Source organism: Copadichromis virginalis, linkage group LG3, assembly GCF_057382275.1.
Source record: "Copadichromis virginalis isolate Kocher_CV1m ecotype Utaka linkage group LG3, C_Virginalis_male_GT1.1, whole genome shotgun sequence".
NCBI lineage: Eukaryota > Metazoa > Chordata > Actinopteri > Cichliformes > Cichlidae > Copadichromis > Copadichromis virginalis.
The window spans coordinates 20,396,709-20,424,003 of record NC_140620.1 but is presented as its reverse complement, the minus strand read 5'-3'; the positions used below and the strand labels follow the sequence as shown (position 1 = coordinate 20,424,003).

The 27,295-nt window shown below is 38.8% G+C and overlaps 3 protein-coding genes and 1 long non-coding RNA gene across 5 annotated transcripts; 2 read left to right on the top strand and 2 right to left on the bottom strand.

Annotated features, from left to right (window-relative positions):
• Positions 1–754: 754 nt before the first annotated feature.
• LOC146713308 (Fc receptor-like protein 5) lies at positions 755–7,519 on the bottom strand. Of its 2 annotated transcripts, XM_085446663.1 has the most exons (6): positions 7,366–7,519; positions 4,262–4,297; positions 1,847–2,110; positions 1,522–1,767; positions 1,270–1,446; positions 755–1,177 (listed from the first exon to the last, which is right to left on the bottom strand). In XM_085446663.1, exons 1-6 carry the CDS (start codon positions 7,397–7,399, stop codon positions 1,077–1,079), a joined length of 858 nt encoding a protein of 285 aa, XP_085302789.1. In that variant the 5' UTR covers positions 7,400–7,519; the 3' UTR covers positions 755–1,076. The 2 variants fall into 2 exon arrangements, with proteins under 2 accessions (XP_085302789.1, XP_085302782.1); XM_085446656.1 differs by lacking the exon at positions 7,366–7,519 and having other exon boundaries at positions 4,262–5,412.
• A 2,119-nt stretch (positions 7,520–9,638) lies between these two features.
• On the top strand, positions 9,639–10,666 carry LOC146713307 (uncharacterized). The gene is made up of 2 exons (XR_014917803.1): positions 9,639–9,828; positions 10,418–10,666. It is a non-coding gene; the product is annotated as an uncharacterized LOC146713307 (long non-coding RNA).
• Positions 10,667–17,803: 7,137 nt separating this feature from the next.
• Positions 17,804–19,986, bottom strand: LOC146713306 (uncharacterized). Its single transcript, XM_085437854.1, has one exon. The coding sequence runs from the start codon at positions 19,984–19,986 to the stop codon at positions 18,592–18,594; it is 1,395 nt and encodes a 464-aa protein (XP_085293980.1). The 3' UTR covers positions 17,804–18,591.
• A 2,866-nt stretch (positions 19,987–22,852) lies between these two features.
• LOC146713305 (uncharacterized) lies at positions 22,853–26,659 on the top strand. Its single transcript, XM_085447052.1, has 11 exons — positions 22,853–23,074; positions 23,191–23,333; positions 23,508–23,652; positions 23,749–23,792; positions 23,935–23,964; positions 24,278–24,322; positions 25,105–25,143; positions 25,321–25,341; positions 25,442–25,586; positions 25,767–25,841; positions 26,199–26,659. Exons 1-11 carry the CDS (start codon positions 22,879–22,881, stop codon positions 26,309–26,311), a joined length of 996 nt encoding a protein of 331 aa, XP_085303178.1. The 5' UTR covers positions 22,853–22,878; the 3' UTR covers positions 26,312–26,659.
• Positions 26,660–27,295: the final 636 nt, after the last annotated feature.

The following is a 27,295-nucleotide window of genomic DNA, read 5'->3' as shown; positions in this document are numbered from 1 at the left end:
CATCATTACTCTTGTGGAATCACCTTCTTGCCTGCTTTCTTTGGAACCATCAGCCTCCACTTTTCGTAGTTTACATTTCTGCTCTCCATCATTCTCACTTTCAGACTCTCATTTGTGCAACCCACCTCCTCCTCACCTCCACATTAGTGACATTTCAGTTAGCGCTCCACCCAAGCCTCAGTCTTCATTTTCACTACCACCAGAGTCTAGACTCCAAGTGCTCCTGACCTAAATCCTATCACTGCTGGGATCCCTTTCTGTATCTCATTGGAATCTAATCTCCAAATACATTAGTTTCGCTATCTCAATAAATAAACAATAAATAATGTTTAATTCTTCCAAGTTCTTAAGTTCTCTCATTATTAAACCAGTTGTCTTGATTACAGATGTTATTCTTCTTTGATGAAGGAACAACATTATTTTTACAGGATTTGCAGCATCCATTTAAACATGTAAGAGTAGCAGTAAAATATAAACAAGACTCAAATTTAAATGAATGGTAAATTCTGGTGTCATTGTACATTGTTTTCAATTATCACTAATCCTCAGGTTTAGAGTCAGACAGTATGTTATTACATCTTTCAATACTTTGTAGCTTTAACACTTTTCTACAAATGATCTCTACCAACCGTATCCACCAATAAAGAACATTTTCTTTAAGTGGTTCTTAAATTAAATAGTTTTATATTGTACATGTTGTCTTTCATGTGCATGGCACAGTATTCAAGTTTAAAAAAGGAGTCTTTATGTGGCCCTGCTAACAGTCTCCCTTTAAAATCTTTTATTTTGAAGCTCATTATTCAGACATGAGTGAGACACTGAGACAGCAAACAAAGAATGTCTTCCTAAAATGAGAAATAAATAAATCTGCAGTCAAAGGGTACGATAGTTGCTCAGAAAATGTGTTGTCTTTTCCAATATGATCTGAAAACAACTGCAGGTTTGGTTTAGAAGTAAACTAACTGCCTTGTACATTACTTATTGCACAGAACTACAGTGATACATAGGCAGCACATGATATAAATCCTTAGCAGGAATACGTTTTCATCAATATCAAGCTGAACATGAGATCTGCTTCAGAAGTGATGCTCTATAGTGACATCTTCATAGTCATTATTCAATCCCTGCTCAGCCTCGTCGAGTGGGGTCTTTACCATTGAGGCGTGCATGTAGTTTCCTGTAAATGTTAGAAAGTTAAATCGGCTGCTTAAACAGGAAGAAATGATCAGTCTGATCAATGACCAGCATATTGACCGATCAGAGTGTTACCTTTGGCTCTGCATCGATACAAAGACACCATGAGGAGAGTGGAGATGAAGTATGGACAGAACACCACAAGGTGGAGGACCACTCGGAATACCAACTGGAGGGAGGAGGAGTCAGGGGACAGTACTGAGGAAGAGGGAGGAGCTGAGGTGGTTGGTGAAGGTGTGGTTGTAGGTTTTTCTGTGGAGAGAATTTCACCTGATCAGGTGAATATGTGGATGAAATAAGAGGTGAAATCAGAGTGAAGCTCCTCACCTGTGACAGTGATCCAGCTGGATGGAGACTCTCCATGACCGCTGATGTCACACTTGTAGAGGCCTTCATCAGACCTGGAAACATGCTGGATGGTCATGTGACCTGTAGGCTGCTTCCTGATGAGGGAGCCATCTTTATAGAAAGCAGCTGGGAGGTTGGAGGGAGTGGTCTTTGTTTTACAGAGCAGAGTGACGTCATCTCCCTCCATCACAGGGAGGACAGGACTCTGCAGGATCACTGATCCACCTCAACACAGAGACAAACTACAGCATTTCATCCATTTACACACAGCTTCATCAACACTAACTCCACACACTCAGCTTACCAGTGACTGTCAGGTTAACCATGTTACTGATGGGACCCTCTCTGGACTCACACCAGTAAACTCCACTTTCCAGTGGGTCAATGTAGCTGATGTTACAGGAAAAACCAGCTGGTTTTCCCCACCCATCTCCACATTGAGTCCTCTGTTGTTTGCTTGTGTTTCTCCTCAGAGTCCATCCAGGAGAGCTGTCGTCCTCCTCACAGCTCAGAGACACAAAATCGTCTTTAAAAAACTGAGAGCTGCTGGGACTCACAGTCAGACGAGCTGAGAGGAACAATAAGAAATATACAGTGCATTATTTCCTTTTTGCAGCAATCAGACACCTTTCAGATCAACTGAAGTTATGAAACTTTGTGACCCTGCTGACCTGAGTGTTTTGAACTCAGTTAGGGAGAGTGGATTATGCAAATCAATAAGAAGGATTGCATTTCTAATATTTTACACTCCCATTTAATGCATCAATTTGTGCTGTTTAACAGACTCCATGTTTGCAATCTATCTATAGTAACTACTTGGTAAGTTTACACCTGCTTACTTTTACCAATGCAGCAGTATAAATTTCTACTGTGGCTTTGGCATCAATGAAAACAACTAACTCATCTATACCACAGCAACAGCGATCTTTGAGATGCTTGGCTACAAGATGAACAACAGCCACAAGGAGCTGTACCCTCCATAGAGATTGAGACCACAGCCTAAGGTCAAGGCAGCATGGAGGGAAGTTAGCCAACTATCAGAACTACAGAAAGCTGTGATAAAGAAAGGGGTGGCTCAGAGAAGACCACAGCAACTCCCCGAACAGGGTCCAGTATCCATCACAGTGGCAGACATTGAAGAAAGAGTCTAAAGCATGAAGGCTGGACAGCTCCAAGGACCTGACTTGACTAATGCCTACTGGCTAAAGAAGCTAATTGCACTAAATGAGCACCTCACAGTGTGACACCTACAAATGTATGGTCACAATTGTAATTTCTTTTGAGTATTTATTGTTATAAAATGACTTATTTACTGAATTATTGCACTGATTCTTAGTTAGGGTTATACAGATGTAATTGTATGGCTTTGCCACAAAAGGGACACAACTGAATGCAGTAGCTTGCTCCAAAGCCCCCTTCTGTTTAATGAGGAAGTTACTCTAGACTGAAGGCAACAAATGTCTCCTGTCTCTACTTTTTCTGTTGGTACTCTGAGTTGTCAAATTGCATATTTAAAGGCATAAAACCTTGTTCATGTTAGTTCAATGAAAGTTGAATTTTGAAAGAAGTATATTTTCACAGATTCTCTGCTGGTTGAAATGAGAGTTGCTATTATCTAACAAAATGATGGGCCACACTGAATATGTGTTATTTATTTAAAAATGTAGCTCCTGGACAAGGTTCTATGATTGATAACATAACTTCACCCTGGTCCATTTCTCACTCATATTGTTTATGGACTGTATAGTAAATACTGATTTGGGGAGATGGGAGAATAAGACTTGTTTATGGTTTTCTGATGTGAAGTATTTTTGCATATGTTAAGATATAAAGAGAGTTTACTAAGATAACAATAAGTAGATTAATCACAGTGTTAATGCTATGAAACTGGACAGCAGAATTTAGTTATAGTGCTTAAAAATACAGATAAAGGGTATTTATTATTTTGTGTATTTATACCTCAAAAATGTAAACTTGATTTAATGTCATGGTTTGTGTTACAAGAGAACATATGGAGAAAAGATGGAGGAACATGTAAATGAGCAAAAGATTGGTCTAAAATTCTGCTTAATGAACAGCTAAGGAAGAGCCTGTAAAAGGAATACCCCTCATGTCTCCTGTACCTACTTTTCCTGTATAACACAGCTAAAGGCCTGTAACATAGTTTTGGAGATCAGCAAGCTGCACAGGCAGCTGATCCTGATCCTTTATTTAACAAACCTGAGGCAGACATCATTGTACAGGTATGTTGGAGCAGAGCAGCAGACAGCTAACTATGGAGGACTACCCTTGCAACTACACAGACACCTTAGCCTAGAGCTGGGAGTGAAACCAGTTAGCGACTTTACAGCAGCCATGGGACACTGTAAGCCTGATCATACAGTCATACATGAGAAGGACCATGAGTGCCAGAAGGAGTGTGGCTTGTGAATAGAAGAGGAGCGTAGCGTGTGTGGACCCACTGGGGGCTCTGTGGGTCTGCCCACATTGCCCCCACACATTTGTTAGGTAAGGCACAGAAGCAGCACCTGCCTGTCTTTCAAGCTTGTGTTTGATAAGGACAGCTTATTTTAAAGTGAGTTGGTTTAAAGGGGAGGAGCTAAAAAACAGCTAGTTTAGGACAGAGGATGAATTTAGAGAATACAGGACCAAGGCCCTGTATAAAATAAAGAATTATGAAAATGAAAACTTTAGAGTGTGACAGAAGAAGGTTACTGACCTTGCTTTGTTGTGCAGCACAGTAGGGAGATGACGGCTACAAAGGAAGACAGCTGGGTTAGCTTGAGGTTTTGCAGCAGTGTGTGCAACATTCAGAGGAAGTAAAACCATGCAAACCGCAATCATGTATGTACAAAGCAAAAAGCATGTATGGAAAAAGTGCAGACAAAGTCTTTTTTTAAACGTACACACAGTTTTCTTTCACAGACTAAACTGAGAGAGCCACTTGACAAAAAAAGAACAGTTTATTTATTCAATTTATTGATTCAAGGGTGCAATGTATTATCATCAGTAGTGTTCCCTGGTTTTGTAAAAACACATTAACTCTGTTAATCTCCTTGATCTTTGAGCTACTCATTTTTTGGGGATCATCATAGCAGGTCAGCTTCCTCAATCTCTCCCTATCCCTAGTATAGTGGGGATATCAGGAATAGACACGGTTGGCACTGATTCACCCTGGTGTGTCGGCCAGAACACCACTTAAGGCCAAATTATCCCAGAGTACAGAAGAAGGAGCTTGATGTTTGGTTTGAGGATCTTTATTCTCTCACAGCTCAAGTCCTGTGGCTGTGTGGTTTTCTACAAAAGAAGTACACAATACCAATAAATGTGTGTTTGTGTTACCAATACCAATACAGTGTAGAGATAAATGACATACTCAGATGTCATTTATCATTACATACAACATCCCAGTGTATTTCAGACCCAGCAACACGCTCAGACAAAAACTGGTTCACCCGAAAGACAAAACGCCAAAACACAGACTTAACAATGTGGTGTATGCTGTACAGTGCAGCGAGGAATGCCCAGACCTCTACATTGGAGAGACCAAACAGCCACTTCACAAGCGCATGGCACAACACAGAAGAGCCACCTCCACAGGACAAGACTCAGCAGTCCATCTGCATCTTAAGGATAAAGGACACTCTTTCGAGGATGCCAATGTTCACATTCTGGACAGAGAGGACAGATGGTTTGAAAGAGGAGTGAAAGAAGCCATCTATGTCCACTGTGAGCGACCATCTTTGAACAGAGGCGGGGGTTTACGACACCAACTCTCTGCCATCTATAATCCAGTTTTGAGATCCCTTCCCAGACGCCTTAACGCCCACTCACATCCTGGGCCATCTGACCTCAGGAATTCACATGATAAGGTGGGGCCAGGTTTCACAATGAACTCACCCGAAACTCTGGCTGATTGTGACCCACGCCCAGTTTCACACCTTGGCTCAGGCGATTAGAGGATCATCAGGAGGTCCTTTTGTCCCTCTGTGGGGGGTCACTCCCCCTAGGTTTATATCTGGGACTCTCCACCATTTGACCTTAGAACTGAAGAAGCTTCTCGGATGAGAGGTGAAACGTCTTCAAGTAACTTAAAGAAGTCCAGACGCTTTTCTTTGCAAGCTCCTGTTGTTGCGACAAATGCGTCCTTCATTTCCCCAAATTTGAAGGATGGGTCGGTGTGTCCTTCGTGGCCCACCATATCCCAGAATTCATAGCGCGGCCCAGCCAAACTGCAGTTTCCAACAACTACTAAGTTTTAAAATTACTCTTATTAATCCTTCTGGGTCACAAAATAAACTTTTAACATATTTTAAGGCGAGAAAGTAGCCGTGTAAATTACAAATATCTGCTTGGTTTATCAAGACATCGCATATTTGCAAAAGTGTGCCGACGTTTTCGGAGACGTCTGTTACCCACCAGCTTGATAGCAAGCCGGGGGGTTCAATGGTCACTCCAGCCGGCGAGAGCAGTGGACTCCCGGCTTCATCGTTTTCCGACCCCCGGTCTTTCGCTACTCAGGTTAAACATGATATATAAGTCACTCGGATAACTTAAAAATGTAATTGTTTGCCTTTTTTCTGTGTTTTATTTGTTCCGGAGTAAATTGGTTTGGCTGAGATCAAAGTTATTAGATTATTAGATTAAAAAAAAACTTTATTAATCCATCGGGTGGGTTCCTCCGGGGTTTTCACACAGCTGAATAAACGTTAAACAGAAAACTGATTAAACAGAAGTGTGAGGCGGTTGACAATTTACGCCAGTGTCCTGATATATTTTAGATAGCAAGGAGCAGACAGCCGAGTTTATTAAATTCCACCGACACAGCGGTGATGCCAATCTGAAGGCTAGACCAGACTCATGTCCAGACCATCTCAGCCTTGCCTCTTTCACTTTGTCTGTAAATTGATCAACCTAAGCGTTCCCTCTGATGCATTCATTTCTTTTCTTGTCCACCTCGGTCATTCCCTATGAAACCCTTAACATCTTCAGCTCAGTCTCCTTTCTTTTTGTCAGTGTCAACATCTCCAAACCATACATTATAGCAGGTCTCACGATCATCTTGTAAACGTTCCCTTTCACTCTTGCTGCTTTCCTTCTGTCACCCCTGATACTCATTTCCACCTATACCACCCAGCCTGTACTCTCTTTTACACCACTCTTGTGCACTGTCCATTGATTTGAGTGGTTGGCCCTAAGTATTAAAACTCTTCTACATCTTCACTTTTTCACCATCCTCCCTCTCACCCACACAAGTATTCTTTCCTACATCTACTTTCTTTAATTCCTCCTCTCTCCAGAGCATACGGCCACCTCTGCAGGCTCTCTTCCAACTGCTCCCTGATCTCACTACATGTCAAAATGTTGCCTGCTAACATCAAAGTCTAGACATTCCTGCCTGGCTTCAGCCTGGTTCCAGCAGATTGCCACTGCTCCCCGAGTCTGGTTCTGCCAGAGGGTTCTTTCTGTAAAAAGAAAGTTTTTCCTTCCCACTGTCAACTTGGTTATAGGGGTTATCTGATTGTTCAGGTTTTCTCTTTTCTCTGGAGGGTCTTTATGTTGCTATATAAAGCACTTTTAGGTAACTGTTGTAATTTGGCAATATATGAATAAAATTTAATTGGTTTTGGTATCTTATTTCTTTTTCTGCTGCAACATGGTGAGTTAGATTTTTTCTGTGAACCAGTGCTGAGTCACTAAATATATTCATAAATCCGATCAAAGCATGGTTCAGTGGCAAATTTATTAGGATTTGGGTCCAGTATAAACGGAAAATGTATTTTCTAATCTTAACCCAAAAATAAAATCAAAAAGTGAACTTACAGAACAGTCGGAGTAGAGAAGCTCTGTTCATCATGCTGTTTATGTCTTTGATCAGTTCACATCAGATAACACAACCCTCCTCCGTCCTGACCGAGCATCGCTGTCAGCACTGTGGTTTCCTTTTCAGAGAAAATTCAACACCTTTCTTTTTTTTCTTTTCTGTTTGTTTCTATAGAGATGAGATATTATTAAAACAAGAGACTGGAATATGTCACAGAGATGAAAATATTTAGAAGTTGAAATCAAAATCAAAGGAGAATATTTGTATAACCAGTATATGTTTATCTTTAATGCTAAAATGACACATATCTGCACTAAAATTCAGATTAGATAGTTCCTGTTGCATATTGGTAGAAACAAGTTTTGTCTTGCGGTAGCTATCAGTGTTTCAGCTGTACACAAGGCCTTTTGTTTCTGCATTTCACACAGACCTCTGCTCTACCTTAACCACAAACTTTTTTTAACTACATGCTATAATGCTTAACTATTGAAAGTCCACCCATCTATCACCCATCTGCTTTCTGCAGCTTATTCAGGTGGACTTTCTCCAGAACTTCTGTAGGTTCATCAATGCTTTCTTAACCCAGCCAAGAGACAAGTAATGGTGCATGAAGAACCAGCTGGTTTCCCTCATGGCTGTGTTTCTGGACATGGTTTTACAGTTTTTTTCTTCATTTGTGAGTTCGCACCAGTCTGGACTAATATGCCCTTCATATATATGCCAGAATGTAATATTTGCAACATTTAAAAAGAAAATTCTGTATATTTTGTAATGAAGCAGATCATCTAAACTGTCATGCTAGAACCTCAAGGTTGACTCATAACATTTTTTAGTAATTTTTTGTATAATTTCTAAAATGATTTGTTAATTAAAATGCTGTTTGATTAAGTTTAGCCATTAACCCTTTAAGACCTAGCATAGAACCAAGTCCGCCAGAGCTTATATTATACTTTTACATGTTGTACTGCCATTTTTGAGAGCATTTCAAGTTGATGGTAAATGGCCTGTATTTATATAGCACTTTACTAGTCCCTAAGGACCCCAAAGCGCTTTACATATCCAGTCATCCACCCATTCACACCATTGCCTCTGTCAAGCTGGGGCTCGAACCGGCAACCTTCTGATTACAAGGCAAACTCCCAACTCTTGAGCCACGATTGCCCCAGTTGATATACATCAATACAACCATTATAGCCCAAATTTTAATAATATGTGACTGAATTTACACGTTCAGTCATCCACCCATTCACACACACATTCACACACTGGTGATGGCAAGCTACATTGTAGCCACAGCTGCCCTGAGGCGCACTGACAGAGGCGAGGCTGCCGGACACTGGCGCCACCGGGCCCTCTGACCACCACCAGTAGGCAACGGGTGAAGTGTCTTGCCCAAAGATACAACAACCGAGACTGTCGGGGCTCGAACCAGCAACCTTCCGATTTCAAGACGAACTATTTCCAGCAGTGTAATATGAGTCCTAAGCATCCCAGAAACGACACAGAAAGTCATAAAGTCAAACATAACTTTTAAAAACACAAGTATAGGCTCATAAGGCCCTGATGGTAAAAAATTACATTTCCGCAAAATAGCGTCACTTCTGGTTTCGGGCAGGTCATGGCGGACATGTGATAGTTCACGCTGATGGATGTAGGAAGTGCTATGAACAGCTGATCGGATCGGCAAAGCGTGTTTCTGGAATAAGTGTTTTTTACGCAGTTTTTGCAAAGCTATATGTGGAAGGAAACTGTGACCTAGGACAAGCTGATGGCATAAGATGTAACTACAACTCCTCCGGTTTCATATGCAAAAAAAATTATTGCTTGCGCTAGCTTACATGGTTGCAGTGCTACCGGGACTTAAAAATAGTTACGCAAAATGGAGCGTGTCCGCTCCGACCGGCTTTAAAGGGGTAACTATAACCAGTGTCGGTAAGTTACTTTAAATTAGTAACTTAGTTACATTACTAGTTACTTCAAAAGTAACTCAGTTACTTCAAGTTACTCGTTACTTTCAAAGTAACTAGTTACTAGGGAAAGTAACTTTGGTTTTACTCAGAATTCTCTTGTTAATGTGTTGCTAACTGGATACCCAGCAAGAGTGCCAGTCTTCTACACAGCAAATTCAAAAGTGTTAAATTTTTTGGTGTTAATAGTCTCCTTGCAAAAGTAGAGTTAATTTTACTCTAAGCAGAGTCACATTCTTTTAATGTAACGCTGAGGTGTAAAATGATAGTAGTTAAAATAGAGTGTTAAAAATGAGTGTTTCTCTGTCAAATCTGGAGGTGTTAAAATGGAAACATTAACTCTTGACCTCTTAACTCTGAACTCCTAGAGGGGCTATGACACCAACAGAGTAAATTCACAGACTCCGCCCTCAGCACCATAGGCTCCAATCGAAGCTGAAGTGAAGCCGTTTCAGAACATTTTGCTCTACATATTTGAGTTGTTTGCCATGCTTGGTAAGTCATTTTTTCAAAGATTGTTTCAATTGTTATTAGCTTTTACTTCTGTGGCTCTTTGGAGTTGAGACAAAGCTGTGTGAAAGGCATTAGCCATGTTGCTCGCTGATAGCATAATATTCTGTTTTAGCTAGCTGAAAGGTATTGTTTGGGGGCAAATACCACAGCCTTGAAAAAAAGCTTGCATGTGAATTTTCAGTCAAACTTTTGGTCAAATACACCTAAAACAATGTGTAGAATGTGAAATGTTGGTGTAATGGTGCTACTTGAAGCCTGAAAACGATCGCCCATAAAAAAAACAACAACGAGCAAACAGCAGTAGCTGACGTCCTGACTGGATTCTACGTTAGCATTTAGATCCCTCCAGAGTTTTGTGCACACGGTTTAGGTAAAAATGAAAAAGGTTGAGGTTTTACATTTAGTTCAGTATTACCTGTTGCCTGTGTCCTTGTCTTTTGGGAAAATACTTTACACAAGTAATGGCTCAAAGAGGATTCCTTTTTTTTTTTTTTTACTGTGCTGCAATTGTTTACTGGATTATTTGTGCCATTAATTAGTGTCAACTAATTTTTATTCAATCTCCACACAGGATATGCTTGTGAAGATGGAATATGGGGGAGAGCAGAAGTGCGTTGAAGTTCCACAAAGGGATGAATGAAGGACATGCATATTGTATTGAAGAAATAAGTGATGAGAATGCTGTTATTTGCATTTACCATGTCAGACCTTTTGATAAACAAAATTCTAATGAAAGTGAGAACATGTATACTGTTACATCTTTCAGAAAATGTTTTGAAATTGGGGTGCACAGTTCAGAATAAATGTTTTTCAAAAACCATTGCATCTTTTTAGTAAATGTTTATTTCCAAAAGAAATTTCTAGAAGTTCAGAACAGTAAAATTCCCGCTTTTTAGAATGAATTAGAAGATAACTCTTACGTAGTTAAACTAAAATACTCTTTGAGAGTTAATATATAAAATCTTAACACCAAGTGTTAAATTATCAACTCCAGACAGATTTGGTGTTTAACACTAAATCAGAGTTAACGTACCAACTCTCCAAAAAGAGTTAAATTAACACTCTCTGGTGTGGACCCATATAGACACTTTAATAGTGTTGAAATCAAATCCGACAGTGTTAATTTGGACATGCTGGATTTGCTGTGTAGCTTGCTTACTTGCCACAAGTGCACTGTGCCACCTACCAATGGGAAGGAAAAGATAATCTGCATATTTCCACGAGAGAAATCCCACGCCTGGACCGTCGTTGACCGCCACCATGATTCTAACCTATGTCACAGTATCATGTGCGCTTTTTACATCCAACACAAAAACTGCAGTCGTGGGGCTTTCGATTGTACTCAGAAGTGAGAAATTCTGCCTTCTGAATAGGAAGATGTAGGTAACACCAGACTGCAGATGAGCTGCATACAGGGCTGGACTGGGACAAAAAAATCCGCCCGGGCATTTTGACTAGAGACCGGCCCACCATTATAGGAAAAATCATTAAGCCTTTGAATGCAAACAAACACTGTTGTGACAGTGATGTACACTGTTTTGATGGTATATATGCATCAATCTATCAATCGTTTGTTGTAAGATTCAGATAATTATTTTTTAAAAGCTTGATATTTTAAATGAGAATAAGAAAGAAAAGAATTTCTTTGCGCCCCCCTCTTCCTGTTAATGCTCTACATGGCCCCCCTGGCAAAACTTTGCTAGACCCGCCCCTGCACAGTTACCAGCTGTCAGCTACTTAGAAAAGGATCCTGGTGTTATTTGTCTCTCAGAAACAGTTCATAACTTCCCTTTAACTCATTCACACCACCTAAAAGGTAAACCTGTTTCTCCATCACAGCTCTGATGATTCAGTAAGGACATCTCCTGGTTTCATCTTCATGTTTCCCTCTCACCACATATACAAACCGATATCATGACCAGCAGCTTTTACAGCTGTGGCTCCAGCAAACATCAGCTGATACTAGAAGTTAATATTAAATAAATTCTAACAACAGCTGATCAAGCTTAAACGTGCTGCTGTTGTTTAACAGACCTCCGCTGGTTTCTTCTTTCTGGCGCAAAGTGGGCGATAAACAAACAAGAGAGACCCAGCAACACGCTCAGACAAAAACTGGTTCACCCGAAAGATAAAATGCCAAAACACAGACTTAACAATGTGGTGTATGCTGTACAGTGCAGCGAGGAATGCCCAGACCTCTACATTGGAGAGACCAAACAGCCACTTCACAAGCGCATGGCACAACACAGAAGAGCCACCTCCACAGGACAAGACTCAGCAGTCCATCTGCATCTTAAGGATAAAGGTCACTCTTTCGAGGATGCCAATGTTCACATTTTGGACAGAGAGGACAGATGGTTTGAAAGAGGAGTGAAAGAAGCCATCTATGTCCACTGCGAGCGACCATCTTTGAACAGAGGTGGTGGTTTACGACACCAACTCTCTGCCATCTAGGATCCAGTTTTGAGATCCCTCCCCATACGCCTGAACGCCCACTCACATTCTGGGCCATCTGATCTCAGGAATTCGCATGATAAGGTGGGGTCAGGTTTCACAATGAACTCACCCGAAACTCTGGCTGATTGGGGCCCACACCCAGTTTCACACCTTGGCTCAGGCGATTAGAGGATCATCAGGGGGTCCATTTGTCCCTCTTTGGGGGGTTACTCCCACTAGGTTTATATCTGGGACTCTCCACCATTTGACCTTAGAACTGAAGAAGCTTCTCGGATGAGGGGTGAAAAATTTTCAAGCAACTTAAAGAAGTCCAGACGCTTTTCTTTGCAAGCTCCTTTGAAACAAGAGAGAAAAGCCGATCAGCTGATCATTGATCTTTTTCATGATTGAAGTAGAAACAGGAGAGGGAGGGGGAGAGAATGAGAGAAGAGGCAGCTGTGCAGCAAAGACACAGAATAACTCCAGCTTTGTGTCTTTTTCATTGTAGCTGAAGTCTGGGACAAACTGTGCTCCTTTTCACCTCAAGCATGGACACCAACGCTTGTGAATGCAATTGGGAATCCTTGCAAAGTAGGATTTTGAAATTCACAACATATATACTAAAGTCTCACAGTTTGAATCTGATTGACTTTAAGGTCAAGGTTAGAGGTCAAGTGCCAGGTTCAGGGAAAGAACAGGAAATAACAGGAAAAACAGGATCCAAACACAAGACTTCCTGGTTAGGGACAGTAAGTTTATTTATAGTGAATAAAGAACAGCATATGTGAATTGCAAAATCAAAATGTTTCAGAGGTTTTCCAGTCTGGCTTTAAATCCTTACATGGCATCGAATTAGCCCTTTTAAAAAGTCTTATCGACATATTTTTAGCTACTGATGCTGGCGACTGTGTTGTTCTCATGATTTTAGATTTGACAGCTGGACTTTGATAAAGTGGATCATGCTATTTTACTGTCTCGTTTGCAGCAGTAGGTTTGTATTAGGAACACAGCACTGCAGGTCCTACTTGGCAGAGTGACCTCTTTGTGTCAGTCTCTGTGACTATACCAAAAATTAACTCCATTAATTTTTGGTAGACCCACTGAGACCTGCAATGTGTATTTACATTTTTTTGGCCCAGTATAATAAACTAACTATCATGAACCTGGGGGTCAAACCTGGGGGTCTGAACTGAAGCTTAACAGTCAGATTCAGGCAGTAATAAAATCAAACTTCTTTTTGCCGAGACAGTTGGCTAAAATAAAGCCAATTCTTTTACGGCAGCACTATGAGGCAGTTACCCGCGCCTTGGATTACTGTAATGCCCTTTATATAGAGGTCAGTGCTTCATACATTACTCATCTACAGAGGGTGCCAAATTTTCTTATCTCTCTGAGCTGCTACAGCCTTATGTTGATTTTAGTGAGATGTTGCTTTTTAGTTTATTTTTCTTAGTTTATATTAATTGAATCTATATTGTTTTTTGTTGTTACAGCCCTGGACCTCTTAGGGAGTGAGACCGCCTTTCTCTTCAAGCAAATCCAAGAGTGCTAGGACTCACCGATGATTGGCTAGCTGGAGACTCGTGCCAGCCCTCCTATATGCAGATTGCAGCGTGTCAACCCTCCTAGACAATTGGCTACCTGGATCCTGTAGTGCTCTAGGAAGCAATGAGTGGTTGATTGTACTTGCCTTTGGCTACAAAAGGCTGGAGATCCTTCACTCAATTGCTGATGCTTAGGGCTGAACATGTAGTTTGCCCTTTGTGCCTCTGGCACGGTTGGGTGTAGGTCACAATCAGCCAAGGTTTCGGATGAGCTCATTGTGAAACCTAGCCCCGCCCTATTATGTGATTTCCTGAGGTCAGATGACCCAGGATGTGAGTGGGCGTTAAGGTGTCTGGGAACGGATCTCAAAACTGGATTATAGATGGCAGAGAGTTGGTGTCATAAACCACCACCTCTCTTTAAAGATTGTCGTTCACAGTGGACATTATAATTGCTTCTTTCACTCCTCTTTCAAACCATCTATCTTCTCTGTCCAAAATGTGAACATTGGCATCCTCGAAAGAGTGACCTTTGTCCTTTAGATTTGGATGAACTGCCAAGTCTTGTCCCATTGATGTGGCCCTTTTATCTTGTGCCATGCGTTTACGAAGTGGCTGTTTGGTTTGGTGGGGCAAGGTTTCACAATGAGCTCACCAAATATTGGCTGATAGTGATCTACACCCATTCTCACACCTTAGCTCATGTGATTAGGTAGAGGATCATTAGGGGGTCCATTGTCCCTCTCGGAGGGTTACTCCCACAGAGCTTAAATCTGGGACTCGGATGAGAGGTGAAACATTTTCAAGCAACTTAAAGAAGTCCAGATCCTTTTCTTTCCAAGCTCCTTAGTCTACGATGACCTGGATGATTGAGAACCTTCACAGACATACTGTTTCAAGATAGTCTATCCTACCCTAAAAAGACATATGTTAGATACCAAATGCACTCTGATGGCAGTGTGCTGGTATACTTTGAGTGTGTTTAATCTTCTTTTGTTTTATATAGTTTGTCATCCTCTTGTGGTCCCAGTTGGAACTTGGAAAGCTTGTTATACCCAACTAGCTCATGTCTGATAGAGGATTCTAGCCTCTCAATATATCTCCATGTCCGATTTTTCATTTAATTATGTTTTTGGCTGGTAAAAGTCATAGGTCAGTTTGAGGTAGGTCAGTTTGACACTTGAACTTTTAACTTATGCTGTTGTAATAGATGCATTATATGGTTTAGGATCGTGCAATTGAAAAATGTAAGGCCTTCCAATGAAAGGGACATTTGTCAGGGACATGTCTACAGGCTATTCTGCTCTAAAACCTGTATGTACTTTTCAACATTAATGGTGCTTTTTCAGATATTCAGCCAGTGACTCCAAAGGTACAGTGGGGCAAAAAAGTATTTAGTCAGCCACCAATTGTGCAAGTTCCCCCACTTAAAATGATGACAGAGGTCAGTAATTTGCACCAGAGGTACACTTCAACTGTGAGAGACAGAATGTGAAAAAAAATCCATGAATTCACATGGTAGGATTTGTAAAGAATTTATTCGTAAATTAGGGTGGAAAATAAGTATTTGGTCACCTCAAACATGGAAAATCTCTGGCTCTCACAGACCTGTAACGTCTTCTGTAAGACGCTTTTCTGTCCCCCACTCGTTACCTGTATGAATGGCACCTGTTTGAAAGACACCTGTCCAAAGCCTCAAACAGTCAGACTCCAAACTCCGCCATGGCCAAGACCAAAGAGCTTTCGAAGAACACCAGGAAAAGTATTGTAGACCTGCACCAGACTGGGAAGAGTGAATCTACAATAGGCAAGCAGCTTGGTGTGAAAAAATCAACTGTGGGAGCAATCATCAGAAAATGGAAGACATACAAGACCACTGATAATCTCCCTCGATCTGGGGCTCCACGCAAGATCTCATCCCATGGGGTCAAAATGATCATGAGAACGGTGAGCAAAGATCCCAGAACCACACGGGGGGACCTGGTGAATGACCTGCAGAGAGCTGGGACCAAAGTAACAAAGGTCACCATCAGTAACACACTACAACGGCAGGGAATCAAATCCCGCAGTGCCAGACGTGTTCCGCTGCTGAAGCCAGTGCATGTCCAGGCCCGTCTGAAGTTTGCCAGAGAGCACGTGGATGATACAGCAGAGGATTGGGAGAATGTCATGTGGTCAGATGAAACCAAAGTAGAACGTTTTGGTATAAACTCAACTCGTCGTGTTTGGAGGACAAAGAATACTGAGTTGCATCCCAAGAACACCATACCTACTGTGAAGCATGGGGGTGGAAACAGCATGCTATGGGGCTGTTTTTCTGCCAAGGGGACAGGACGACTGATCCATGTTAAGGACAGAATGAATGGGGCCATGTATCGTGAGATTTTGAGCCAAAACCTCCTTCCATCAGTGAGAACTTTGAAGATGAAACGAGGCTGGGTCTTCCAACATGACAATGATCCAAAACACACCGCCCGGGCAACAAAGGAGTGGCTCCGTAAGAAGCATTTGAAAGTCCTGGAGTGGCCTAGCCAGTCTCCAGACCTCAACCCCATAGAAAATCTGTGGCGGGAGTTGAAAGTCCGTGTTGCTCGGCGACAGCCCCAAAACATCACTGCTCTCGAAAAGATCTGCATGGAGGAATGGGCCAAAATTCCAGCTACTGTGTGTGCAAACCTGGGAAAGACCTATAGTAAACATTTGACCTCTGTTATTGCCAACAAAGGTTATGTTACAAAGTATTGAGTTGTATTTTTGTTATTGACCAAATACTTATTTTCCACCCTGATTTACGAATAAATTATTTACAAATCCTACCATGTGAATTCATGGATTTTTTTTTCACATTCTGTCTCTCACAGTTGAAGTGTACCTCTGGTGCAAATTACTGACCTCTGTCATCATTTTAAGTGGGGGAACTTGCACAATCGGTGGCTGACTAAATACTTTTTTGCCCCACTGTATATACCCATACGGTAAAAAAATACATTTTTCCTGGCCAAAATATATTTCAAATATATGGTAAATATATTTTGTATTTGTGATGCTCCAAAAAAATATATTTTTGAAATTTAAAATATATTTCTTTCAAACCAAAATACATTTCAAAAGATATTTGCGTTCAAGAAAATACATTTCCAACCTTTCAGTAGAATATATTTCAAAGTATCCCTTATTTAACCTCTTTGGACCTGGCGTCCACATATGTGGACGTCACATTTTGGGTTATTTAGACCAAAATACTCAATTTTGCTCTACAAGGGCCTGATATCCATATCCGAGGACATTATACTGCTACTGTTCTATCAAAATTTTAAACAAATATCCTCATTTGTGGCTCTTATTTTTCTTAAAAACAAAAATAAGTTAAAAGAAAATCTGGTAATTCTTTGTTTTTACATTCATCGGGTCCCAATATGCCCAAATATCAAAGAGAAATTAAAAATGCATGTCGTGGAAGAGTTCGGGTCTTAGGAGGTTAAAATGTATTTAGTGCCATAATAATAATAAAAGTAACAACATCTGCATCTAATCACATCTGCAAACACAGTTGGATTCAAACAAAACACAGTCAAAGGTCTAGCAAGAATTAGGTTATTTATTCATTTGCTTACAGTATTTCACATTAGACAATATTAGCATTCACTTGACTTTGAAATTAATAGTCATTGATACAGTACACAAAATACAACTGCTATGTACACTTTAGTTTTTGACAATATATACAATATAGTACTTAAAGAAACAGTCCACTTTTTTTGAAAATAGGCTCATTCTCCATCTCCTTCAGAGTTAAAAAGTTGAGTTTGACCATTAAGTCTTTGGTCATTTTTCTTTTTTCTTTTTTTTTTTTTTACAGATTATACAAAAATCATAAGCACAATGTTCATTTTGTTGAGCAAAATTAAACAGCACTTCAAATTAAGCGAACAATCACTATGTTACAACAGTTATTATGCTCATGACTGGCTGCAGGGTATTTTCAGATGTCCTGTGGATCATTGATGAGCTCATATGACTCATAGATGAGCATCAAAACAATAGTTTGCTGATGAAGTGTTCAGAAACTGAGATTCCCTTCTAGTTACACAACAAAAGCCCAAAACCTATAAAAAGAAGTGTGTCCTCTGTCCTCTGCCTACCCCCATTTTGCTTTGTTATTTTGTGTTTTCCCCCTCCAGTGCTGGTAAGTAGGCCATGTTAATTTAATGTAATGTATATCTGACGTTTTGCCATTTAATGTTTAATTATGTATGTTTTTTTTATGAACTGGTTTAAAATCACTTCAGAAAAATACCACATGGCAGAAAATCATGTTTTCTCGTGTTTAACCTTATTTAAGGAATTCACACTGATTAATGAGTCTAAAAATGTAATTGACTTTTAGTTTTTCAGTGTGAATGATCAGACATTTGCATTTGATCTCTGCAGCAAGAATACCTGTCAGATGCCCAAGACGTTTTGATACTGGTTCAAAATAACTTGGATTTGAGGCACAGAGACTATGCTTTGCTCGTTCATAGAATCTTCCAATGGCATAACACGTCTCTCCACTTTCATTTTGACATATTACAAATCGTTTAATGTTAAAGAAATTTTGATCATCATCATTCAACATAACAGTGAATGAATTACGTTTGACTACACGACTGTAATCTTCTGAGTGAAACACCTCGCCATTTGTAATGATTCGTTGAAAGTACTTTACTCTGCTCCTTTGTACCCCATAACGACTCAGTGCCATATAGTCATCCCTCCTAATTAATCACACTTTAGGATGATTAAGTGCAGTGATACCATGTGTGCGAGTTACATCTTTTAACTGTTTAGGTCTTGTTAGAGATTCAAATATCTCCTTGCATTCATTTGAGGCATCTTTCAGTAAAGTCTGGCCATAAAATGGTAAGGCCTTCTGTAGCCAGAACATTTTTACAATCTGTAGCGCAACCCCTTGAGTGCTTTTGATCATGTCTAGTAGTTTAGCATTGTAAGACTCAAACACAAAGGCGGAATGAGCCCACAAAGGCCCCCAGTTAACTACACTCCTTGGTAAATGGAGGCAAAGATGGACATTATAAGACAGATTAGCTTCCCCATAGAATACCTCCATGTCTTTCACAAAATCTGTTAGAAGTGCCTCAGACTCAGTAATCTGCTCTCTAGTTATATTTTCGCCCAACAGAAGGGATACTCCCTTGACTAGTTTAGACCAGTGATTCAGTAGTGGTTCTGGCAATACACCTTTCAGTACAGGTAAGCTATAATAAAAGAGCCACATATACCACTCATGGGCTTTCCAAAATTTCCTCAATGTGACAGACCTTGGCACACGAGGTACATTACATGGCGGTTTAATCTTTAAAAGCATTTCATCTAACAGTTTTGTAGACCTACCTATATACCAGTGCTTTTCATGGTTTTCACTGTTTAACCACAGCCCTGTTACAGTTCTTGCAACACCCAGAAGTACTGAATGCATATAGTCTGGGACAGACCCTTCGATAATATCAAAACTGGGAAGTCTACACAACATACTTGGCCCTTTAACACCCATAACAGCTTTACCAGACTGTAGCGCAGCTTCTACAAATTCATTAGTTTGTTCCTGATTGCGGAGCTGAATGTCCTTCTGAAAAGGATATACACGAGTGAATCCTCTGCCTTTTTCAACTACCTTTCCTTCATGAAGGCAGTAGGAGCATCCATATTCACCATTAAACTGTTTAAAATTTTGGATCACAGGTCTGGCAACTGAGTCACTCATTAGAATTAGAGGGATTACTTTTGTATTGACAGAAACGCCTTTGTCATCTTCCCATGTGAAACCACTGTCCTGTAGGCCCACACACTCATCAATGAAAGGTTTTAAGAAACTTCTCATGTGAGGCTTCTCATCCCCGAACCATAGTGCACAAAGGAGTACATTATCCTGTCTTGTTTTCAATGGCAATTCATTAATGGTGCAAAAAAGGGGCCAAATACTACAAGGGGACTTTTTAAAAACTGGCACACCATCACAGCTAAATGTTAAGCTGAGGGTTTGAAGGGCCGTTTCTGAACCACTTAAAGCTTTCTGATACAAAAAACCATCACAAATGTCACTGAGAGAAGTAGATGTTTCTGTTTGCCTTCCTATTAATTCATCTGTAATTCCTGGCATTCTCAAGAGATTTTTGAGTTGATCTTCCAAGGAGAGGTATATGAAAAAGTTATTGGTAAACCTACTTGCTTTGTCATAGGTGCTGTTGCATTGAACACAATGAACTTGGTCCAGTTCAGCTGACATTATATTACTGCACTGTTCACACACATAACAGATTTTCATGATGTCTTTTGTATCATCAAAAGCTTTGTAAAATGAATATTTTGTCCTGCATGCTGCATCACTGCCACCAACAACATTAAGGATTTTCATGATATCTTCAAGACAGTCATTGGTCAAACTGTGTTTGAGCTTAAGTGCCAGAAGTAGTAGTTGATTTTGCTCTTTAGTTTGACCTGAATCCACTGGGACCTCTATCTGAACAGGACCTGCAGTGCACTCTTCATCATTAGTCATCAGCAGAGTTCTGTCTTCTGGAAGGGTGTCTGGGATTTCCTTGAAAAGAGAAGCGAGAGAGAGAATTATGATTATGGGTCCTGTAAGCAAATCTTCAGTGTAAGAGCATTAACCTAGTGGACTCATAGACGCATTCATGTCTATATCGGTGAGATCTGCCCTGTAACCGTCTTCTCTGTATTTATGCATCTCTTTTTTTAACATTACAGCAGAAATTTGAAATTGGTCTCATTCACTAATTGTGCACTATTTGACATGTCCATTCAGTCTTGCCAAAATCTAAGTGTGCTTAGGCTGTCAAAATGAATGCTTAGTGCTTTCTTTCATGATAAATTCTGTAAGAATATATGATTGCAGTAGAAAGTAGAAATTACCGTAAAAATCATAATTAGAACAATGATTACTTGTTTTATTTTTTCTTGTTCAATGCACTAATTCATGAATATTCTTTAAAAAATAATGTCTAGAAATGTAATGATCTTTTTGATTTCATTTCTTGACTTGAAAATTCAACTAACTATTGTGTACTTATTTCGAGAAATCTATAGTCCAATACTCAGAATAAATTTAATTTAGGTTTATGCATTAAAAGTGTTTTCATTACAGTTAACCCAAAATGTTTGTATTCCAACACTAACCTTAAAAAGAGACCAATAAGATTATTATTAATATTAATATGAATCAAGCATTTATTATTTGTTATAACTGAGGTAATTAAATGCTAAGGGATAAGATAAAATGGATGATAAGATAAAAGGAATAAAATGTTATTTTGGTAATCATCACCCTCAAGTTGTTCTAAACCTATTTCTTTGTTCTGTTGAACACAAAAGAAGATATTTTCAAGAATGTTGGTAACCAGTTTCTTGTCCCTACTGACTTCCATAGTGTTGTTATTTCATACTATGTCCATACTATGTCAATGGGGACCAGCAACTGTTTGGTTATCAACATTATTTTGTTCAAAAGAAATTCATACAGGTTTATAAGAGTGAGCAACTTAAGAGTGAGCAATTGATTAGAGAATTTACATTTTTGGTTGAACTGTTCATTTATGAATTTACAAAAATGCAAATTGAACCACCAATCATATCATAAGGCATACCTTTTGACATTCCTTGATAACATTCTGAAGTTCTTCTTCTGCAACCTTAATTCTGAAAAAGAAAATATACAATAAAGAAAATAGAAATTGCTTATTGCTATATTTGAACTCTAAGTGAACTGCTATTAACACGATAAAGATGTGATCACTTATAAAGATGTTTATTGATCAGTAATAAGCAGATTAGACATAGCCTAGCTACATTCCCTGTTTAAAAGAGCCAACTCCAACTCCAGATCATTCATTTGGGAGCCAGAGTACCTTATGGTATGGTAATTTATAAAGATCATTTTTTTCCTTACAATTTTCATTGTGGCTATTAATTACATTTGATAAAATTTACTTAGAATGATGTTTATACCATTGTTTTAAGCAACTGCATGTCCTATTTTTACAAGAACATAAGCTGAAAACACTAATTGAAAATCCTTCAATGCTATTCTGGAGTATTAAGCCCCAAATGTCTATTACACATTGGCTTTGTTTATTCTTGATAAAAAACAAACAAACATCTTAAGCATGCAGTGGACAATTATTTGCCACTTTGAACGATTACATAATTGTGGCATCCTTAGTGATTGCCACTAGATTTATTGATTGTGCGGCCCTATGGCATTCGTTAATGTTAAAGAGTGAGGGATATTACATTACCAACACACCTTTCTTTTTGTGCCCATCTCCGTTTGGTTCTTGAAGGAATTTCCTCTTCAGGATCAGTTAGATAACGTTTATACGGAATCCTTTCAGGAGGCTCGCTCATTTTGACTCACACGTGACCTGTTGATGACATTAAAATCACATTGAAGAAAACATCGAGGATTGTAAAACAGAAACTGCAACATATAAAATAAATGTAGTGAAATATATGCTTACCGAGCAGTTTTCCAGGGAGTTCGCAAAATTTCAGCGTCTTCTTCCGCGAGCGTCTGCACACGCAATGGAGACCTTAACAAAAACTTTAAAAACTTAAACGTAAAGTCCCAAAAACGTCCATCTTTGTACGTCACAAGATTAATCGAAAAAAAGGTACTTAAAACAATATAATATGTTTTTTCTATGAAATCTATGCTCGCCAGAGATTATTCAAAAAATGCAGCGTCTTCGTTCTAGATCTGTAGGTTGTGTGAAAGTGTAAAGGTTAATGAGCGGAGCAGAGTATGCGCATGCGCGTTGCCATTGTGCTTTTTATAAATAAAGATAAAATAAAAAGTAAATATTGAAATATTCCCAAACATGTGCAATGAACGCGCAAAAAATATTAATAATAGTAATAAAAAAAATTATTAGTTGTTGTTTCTTCCCCCCCCTCCCCCCCCCTTTTTTTTGAAATATAACCGACGTTTGAGGCGCGAAAGGCCGATATACAGACGGGAAGACACAAGCGGATAATGTTCGCGTTAATTAAGTGGTCGGAAGATGGAAAGTTCTCAATTCTGCCGACTGAACACATTCGGGATTTTGATGAGGAGGAATACTTAAACGGTTTGGAGGAAAAGGACATTTATTTGGTGGAGTGGCGACAAGGCGCCAAGGAGCCAAAAGGCGGGTGGCCGGTCTATGAAGCCTCCATCATTAAGCTAGCAGGTGCCTTTTCTCCAGTATAATATTACTTTATTGTCGCTTATTTGTTAATCAAAATATGTAACTTAATTATATTATGATGTACTTTAGCCTTTTTTATTATTATTCTGCCTCCTCAGAAAGGGAAAAAACTTTGCAAACAAAGCTTAAGGAAATCGAAGAACAACTACCCAAGCCAGAGGTGCTTAAGAGAAAAAGTAAACCTTCTATGAAACTCCTTGAGGCCACAGAGGTCACAGACGAACCGGCAGCTAAGAAAAAGGTGAGTGTTCGCCGCGTACACACACAGACATATATACTAATATATATATATACCTGTTTTGTGTATATATATATGTATGTGTAACCCCCCCCCCCCCCCCCCCCAACATTTTGAGATCATTCCTTCATACAGAAGGTGGCTTTTAAAGAGAGAGTTTTTTGTTTCATTTCTTAGGCATACCCAACAGACCGACAAAACGATCTAAAGTTATGGAATGAAAAGAAACTTGAACATCTACAGCGTGTCATTAATCTGTTGAGAGAAGAGAACTCGAATCTAAAAAGAGAGAACGATAGGCTGAAAAATGAAATACTTGAAAGTAAGTACTGTACTATTGCATGTTTTATGTGTGTGTTTACACTTGTCATATACAATAACTATCAAAACCTATTCACATTTAATTTCACTTTCACAGAAATCCCACCTCTCCTTCAGGCTACACAGCATTTAATTACCAAGGTTAGAAACAAAGCACAGTTATCCTTCATTAATAATCACTAATTACAATGTTCCACATTTCCTTGCCTTTTTAATCATTTTGAGACCTTTTGGAGTTTTTTTGGGGTTGTTTAGCAGTAATGTTTGTGCCTATTTATTTTAGCCCATGAAAATGAATGCAGATCTTCCTGACGTAAGTAAAATCTAATTAATTTTTTGTCATTACCATTAATTTTGTTGCTTTGTTGTTTTTGTGCAGTTTGCAATCATATAAACCTAACAAGCATCAGTCAGCAGTGTGCCTAACCTAAACAGATTCTTGCTTTATTCACATATGTAGTTATATGTACTTGTACATTGTACCTAGGGTTGCGACGACTTGGCACCGCCCCATTGTTGTGACAGCCCTGATTGTACTTGTACACTGCATCGGAACAGGGAACAGTCTGCCACATTAATGTATTTTTAAATGACTTGTTTCTAATACATCAGTTTTTCTCTTACAGATGTCAAAGTCTCAACCTGATGCTGCCCTCCCTCATCCTCCTAAAGTAAGTATTAGTTGTTGTGGTTTTTTACGCAGTGTCTGTGTCACGTGATATTATGTCACATGCTAAGCATAACTATTGAAATAATAACTGTTTTATAACAGATTTTCCCAAACACTAGCTATGTTTGTTGTCATTCAGACCAGTACTACTGGTTAGACATTGCTTAATAAGGATTGTGTTTTTTTAGCTGCCATCACCAGTGTGTGAATGGGTTGATGACTGAATGTGTAAAGCGCTTTGGGGTCCTTAGGGACTAGCGCTATACAAATACAGGCCATTTACCATATAATTGATATTCCCGATTAATTTCTCATCTCTGATTGAATGCCTTTGTTTGTTTGCCTTGTTTTGACCATAACAAGACATTTTTGCAGGATATATATGGTGAATTTATATGCATAGATACAGTCGTAGTGCTTGACACATGCACAGAGCAGTAGATGGACTAGTAGGGAAATAATTACAATCATGATGTTGATTGCTGATGTCAGTATATATATATTAGAGGAATGTTTTGTTTTTCACCCAAAATGAACTATATTCTTCAGAAGAGATTTTTTACCCCACTGGATTCTTATATATTGTTGTTTTTTTTGCTTGTTTGTTTGTTTTTTCTCCAGAACATGTATGCTGTACCTATTTACTTGAATTGTATAGATATACATGACTTACAAGGTTTAGATTGTTGTGCAACATTGTCACATTCTGATATTTATTCAGTGGTTTTATGGCAGTCAATGTTATGTGTATTTTTTTTAATCTTTAAATATTCTCCTTTATAGGTGCCCAACTCTTCATGCAAAGCGTCTGGGGATTCTAAAGTAAGTATTTTTGATTCTGCTTTGTTCCACCGCGAAATGTCAATCTTTCTTATTAAAGTGTAAAGACTCAATCATCTAAGTTATTCTGAGTTCTTCCTTCTTTCATTTAGTTTACCAGTAATACTCTGTCTGTAACAACATTGTTGACTTCATATGTATGTGTTTATTTATTTAAAGGGTTCCAGTGATGCTGAATATGTAAGTAATTTTGCTGAGAATTTAGGTAGGTGCAAACTCAAATGTGTTTTTTAAAAACAATTTATATTGAAACACTCTTTTTATGTGATTGCAACCACAGGTGGAGTTAGCACATGCTACAGGGGTAAAAATTCTGAAACATCAGTGGGCTACTGCTCTTCAGGCCCAAACACCCACTTCAATGGTGCGTGTTCTTCTGATGGCCGTCTTCCCACTGGAGGTTTTGATCCAGAGCAATTTAAAAGGTAAACAGCTTTGAAACTTAGTTCCAATGGTTAGCTAATAGTATTTTAAAAAGCCTACTTCTCTGTCACCAGTTTCTTTACCAAAAAGCATAATATTGTAGTTCAAATGTTTAGATGAACAAAGATCAGATTTTTGGAAATTTAACCAGCCAGACACTCAAATGTTAATGCTTTTTATAGGAGGACACAGCAAAACAGACATCGGCGCAGAGCGAAGAACTGCCCTTGATAAAGAAACCATGACAGCCATATATAGTAAGTGAAGACTGTGTATCTAAAATTGCATACTGCACAAGTAACTCACTTTGCAACAATAAAAATTGCACAGATAGGTGATGAAGCATTGAAGTGGTTGGACTCAGACAAAGAAGGTCAACAGATTGAATGATGGAGAGTAAGGATAGATAACCAAAAGGGGTGTTAGTATTACTGTAATGTGAACTGGATAGACTTTCCATCGAGGGGGAAAAAAAAGGTAAAATTATGTGGAAAATATATCTGTATCTCTATAAACGGAAATATCTGTTTGCTAAATGAAGCTAGCTAATTTAAATCATGTTTTTATTTTAACTCTGATAAAAGTACTAGAACTGTGACTTTTGTTTGTTACAGTGGCGGTAAGGAAGAGGTTCCCCAATGTATCCAGAGGGGCTTTGGGGATTGCAGTCAATTCAAAGCTGGGGGAACTCAGACTGTTGGAAAAGAAAAAAAAAGTTACATTTTAAATATGTTTTATGTTCATACACACCCACATATATATATCTATATATATATATATGTGTGTGTGTATTCCTCTGCTTGTTATTGATCAGTAAACATCTTTGAGTGATCACATTTTTATTGTGTTAATAGCAGTTCACATCAAATTCACAGTATCGTTACTTATAAGTGTTTGTTGCAGTTGCATTTTGTATAGTAAAATGTATGTATATATATATATATGTGTGTGTGTGTGTGTGTGTGTGTGTGTGTGTGTGTGTGTGTGTGTGTGTGTGTGTATATAATTTTTATTTTTTAAAAATTTTACAATTTTTAAGAATGTTATGAAAATAAAGTTGTATAATGTATGTTCCTAGCTTGATTTATATGCTGTGTTTGTTTTAGATATCAAATAAAGATTTTCAGTTGTTACATGTGAATGTGTTTTCTTCGACTGAAATATATGAAGGGTAAAATATATTTTTGAAAGATTTTTAATTAATTTTCAATTATATTTTGAAATATATTTCAAAATATACAAAAATTGGCCAAAAAATATATGCGCTAAAATACATTTCAAAATATATTTATATATTTTGAAATGTATTTCAAAAAATATATTTATATATTTTGAAATGTATTTTAGCGCATATATTTTTTGGCCAATTTTTGTATATTTTGAAATATATTTCAAAATATATTTTTTTACCGTATGGGTATGGCTTCTCCTTTGTATGAGAGAGCTTTAACCTACATTTGTGGAAGTTTTTTCTGAAACTGTTCCTGAGCCCATCCAGTGATGCTTGTGAGCTTTGTCAGATTACTAGAATCTTTAGTGAACTTCTACCCATCCTTACTTCTGAGTAGCTTTGCAACTTCTCTGAGGAGGAAACCACTAAAAATGAAACTAGTCAGTCCTTCTTCCTGACGGTATGTTTCCTGTCATGCATGCGAATGCAGCTAAGATCTTATAGCATCATCAATGAGCATGATGGAGGGAACGTATCTGC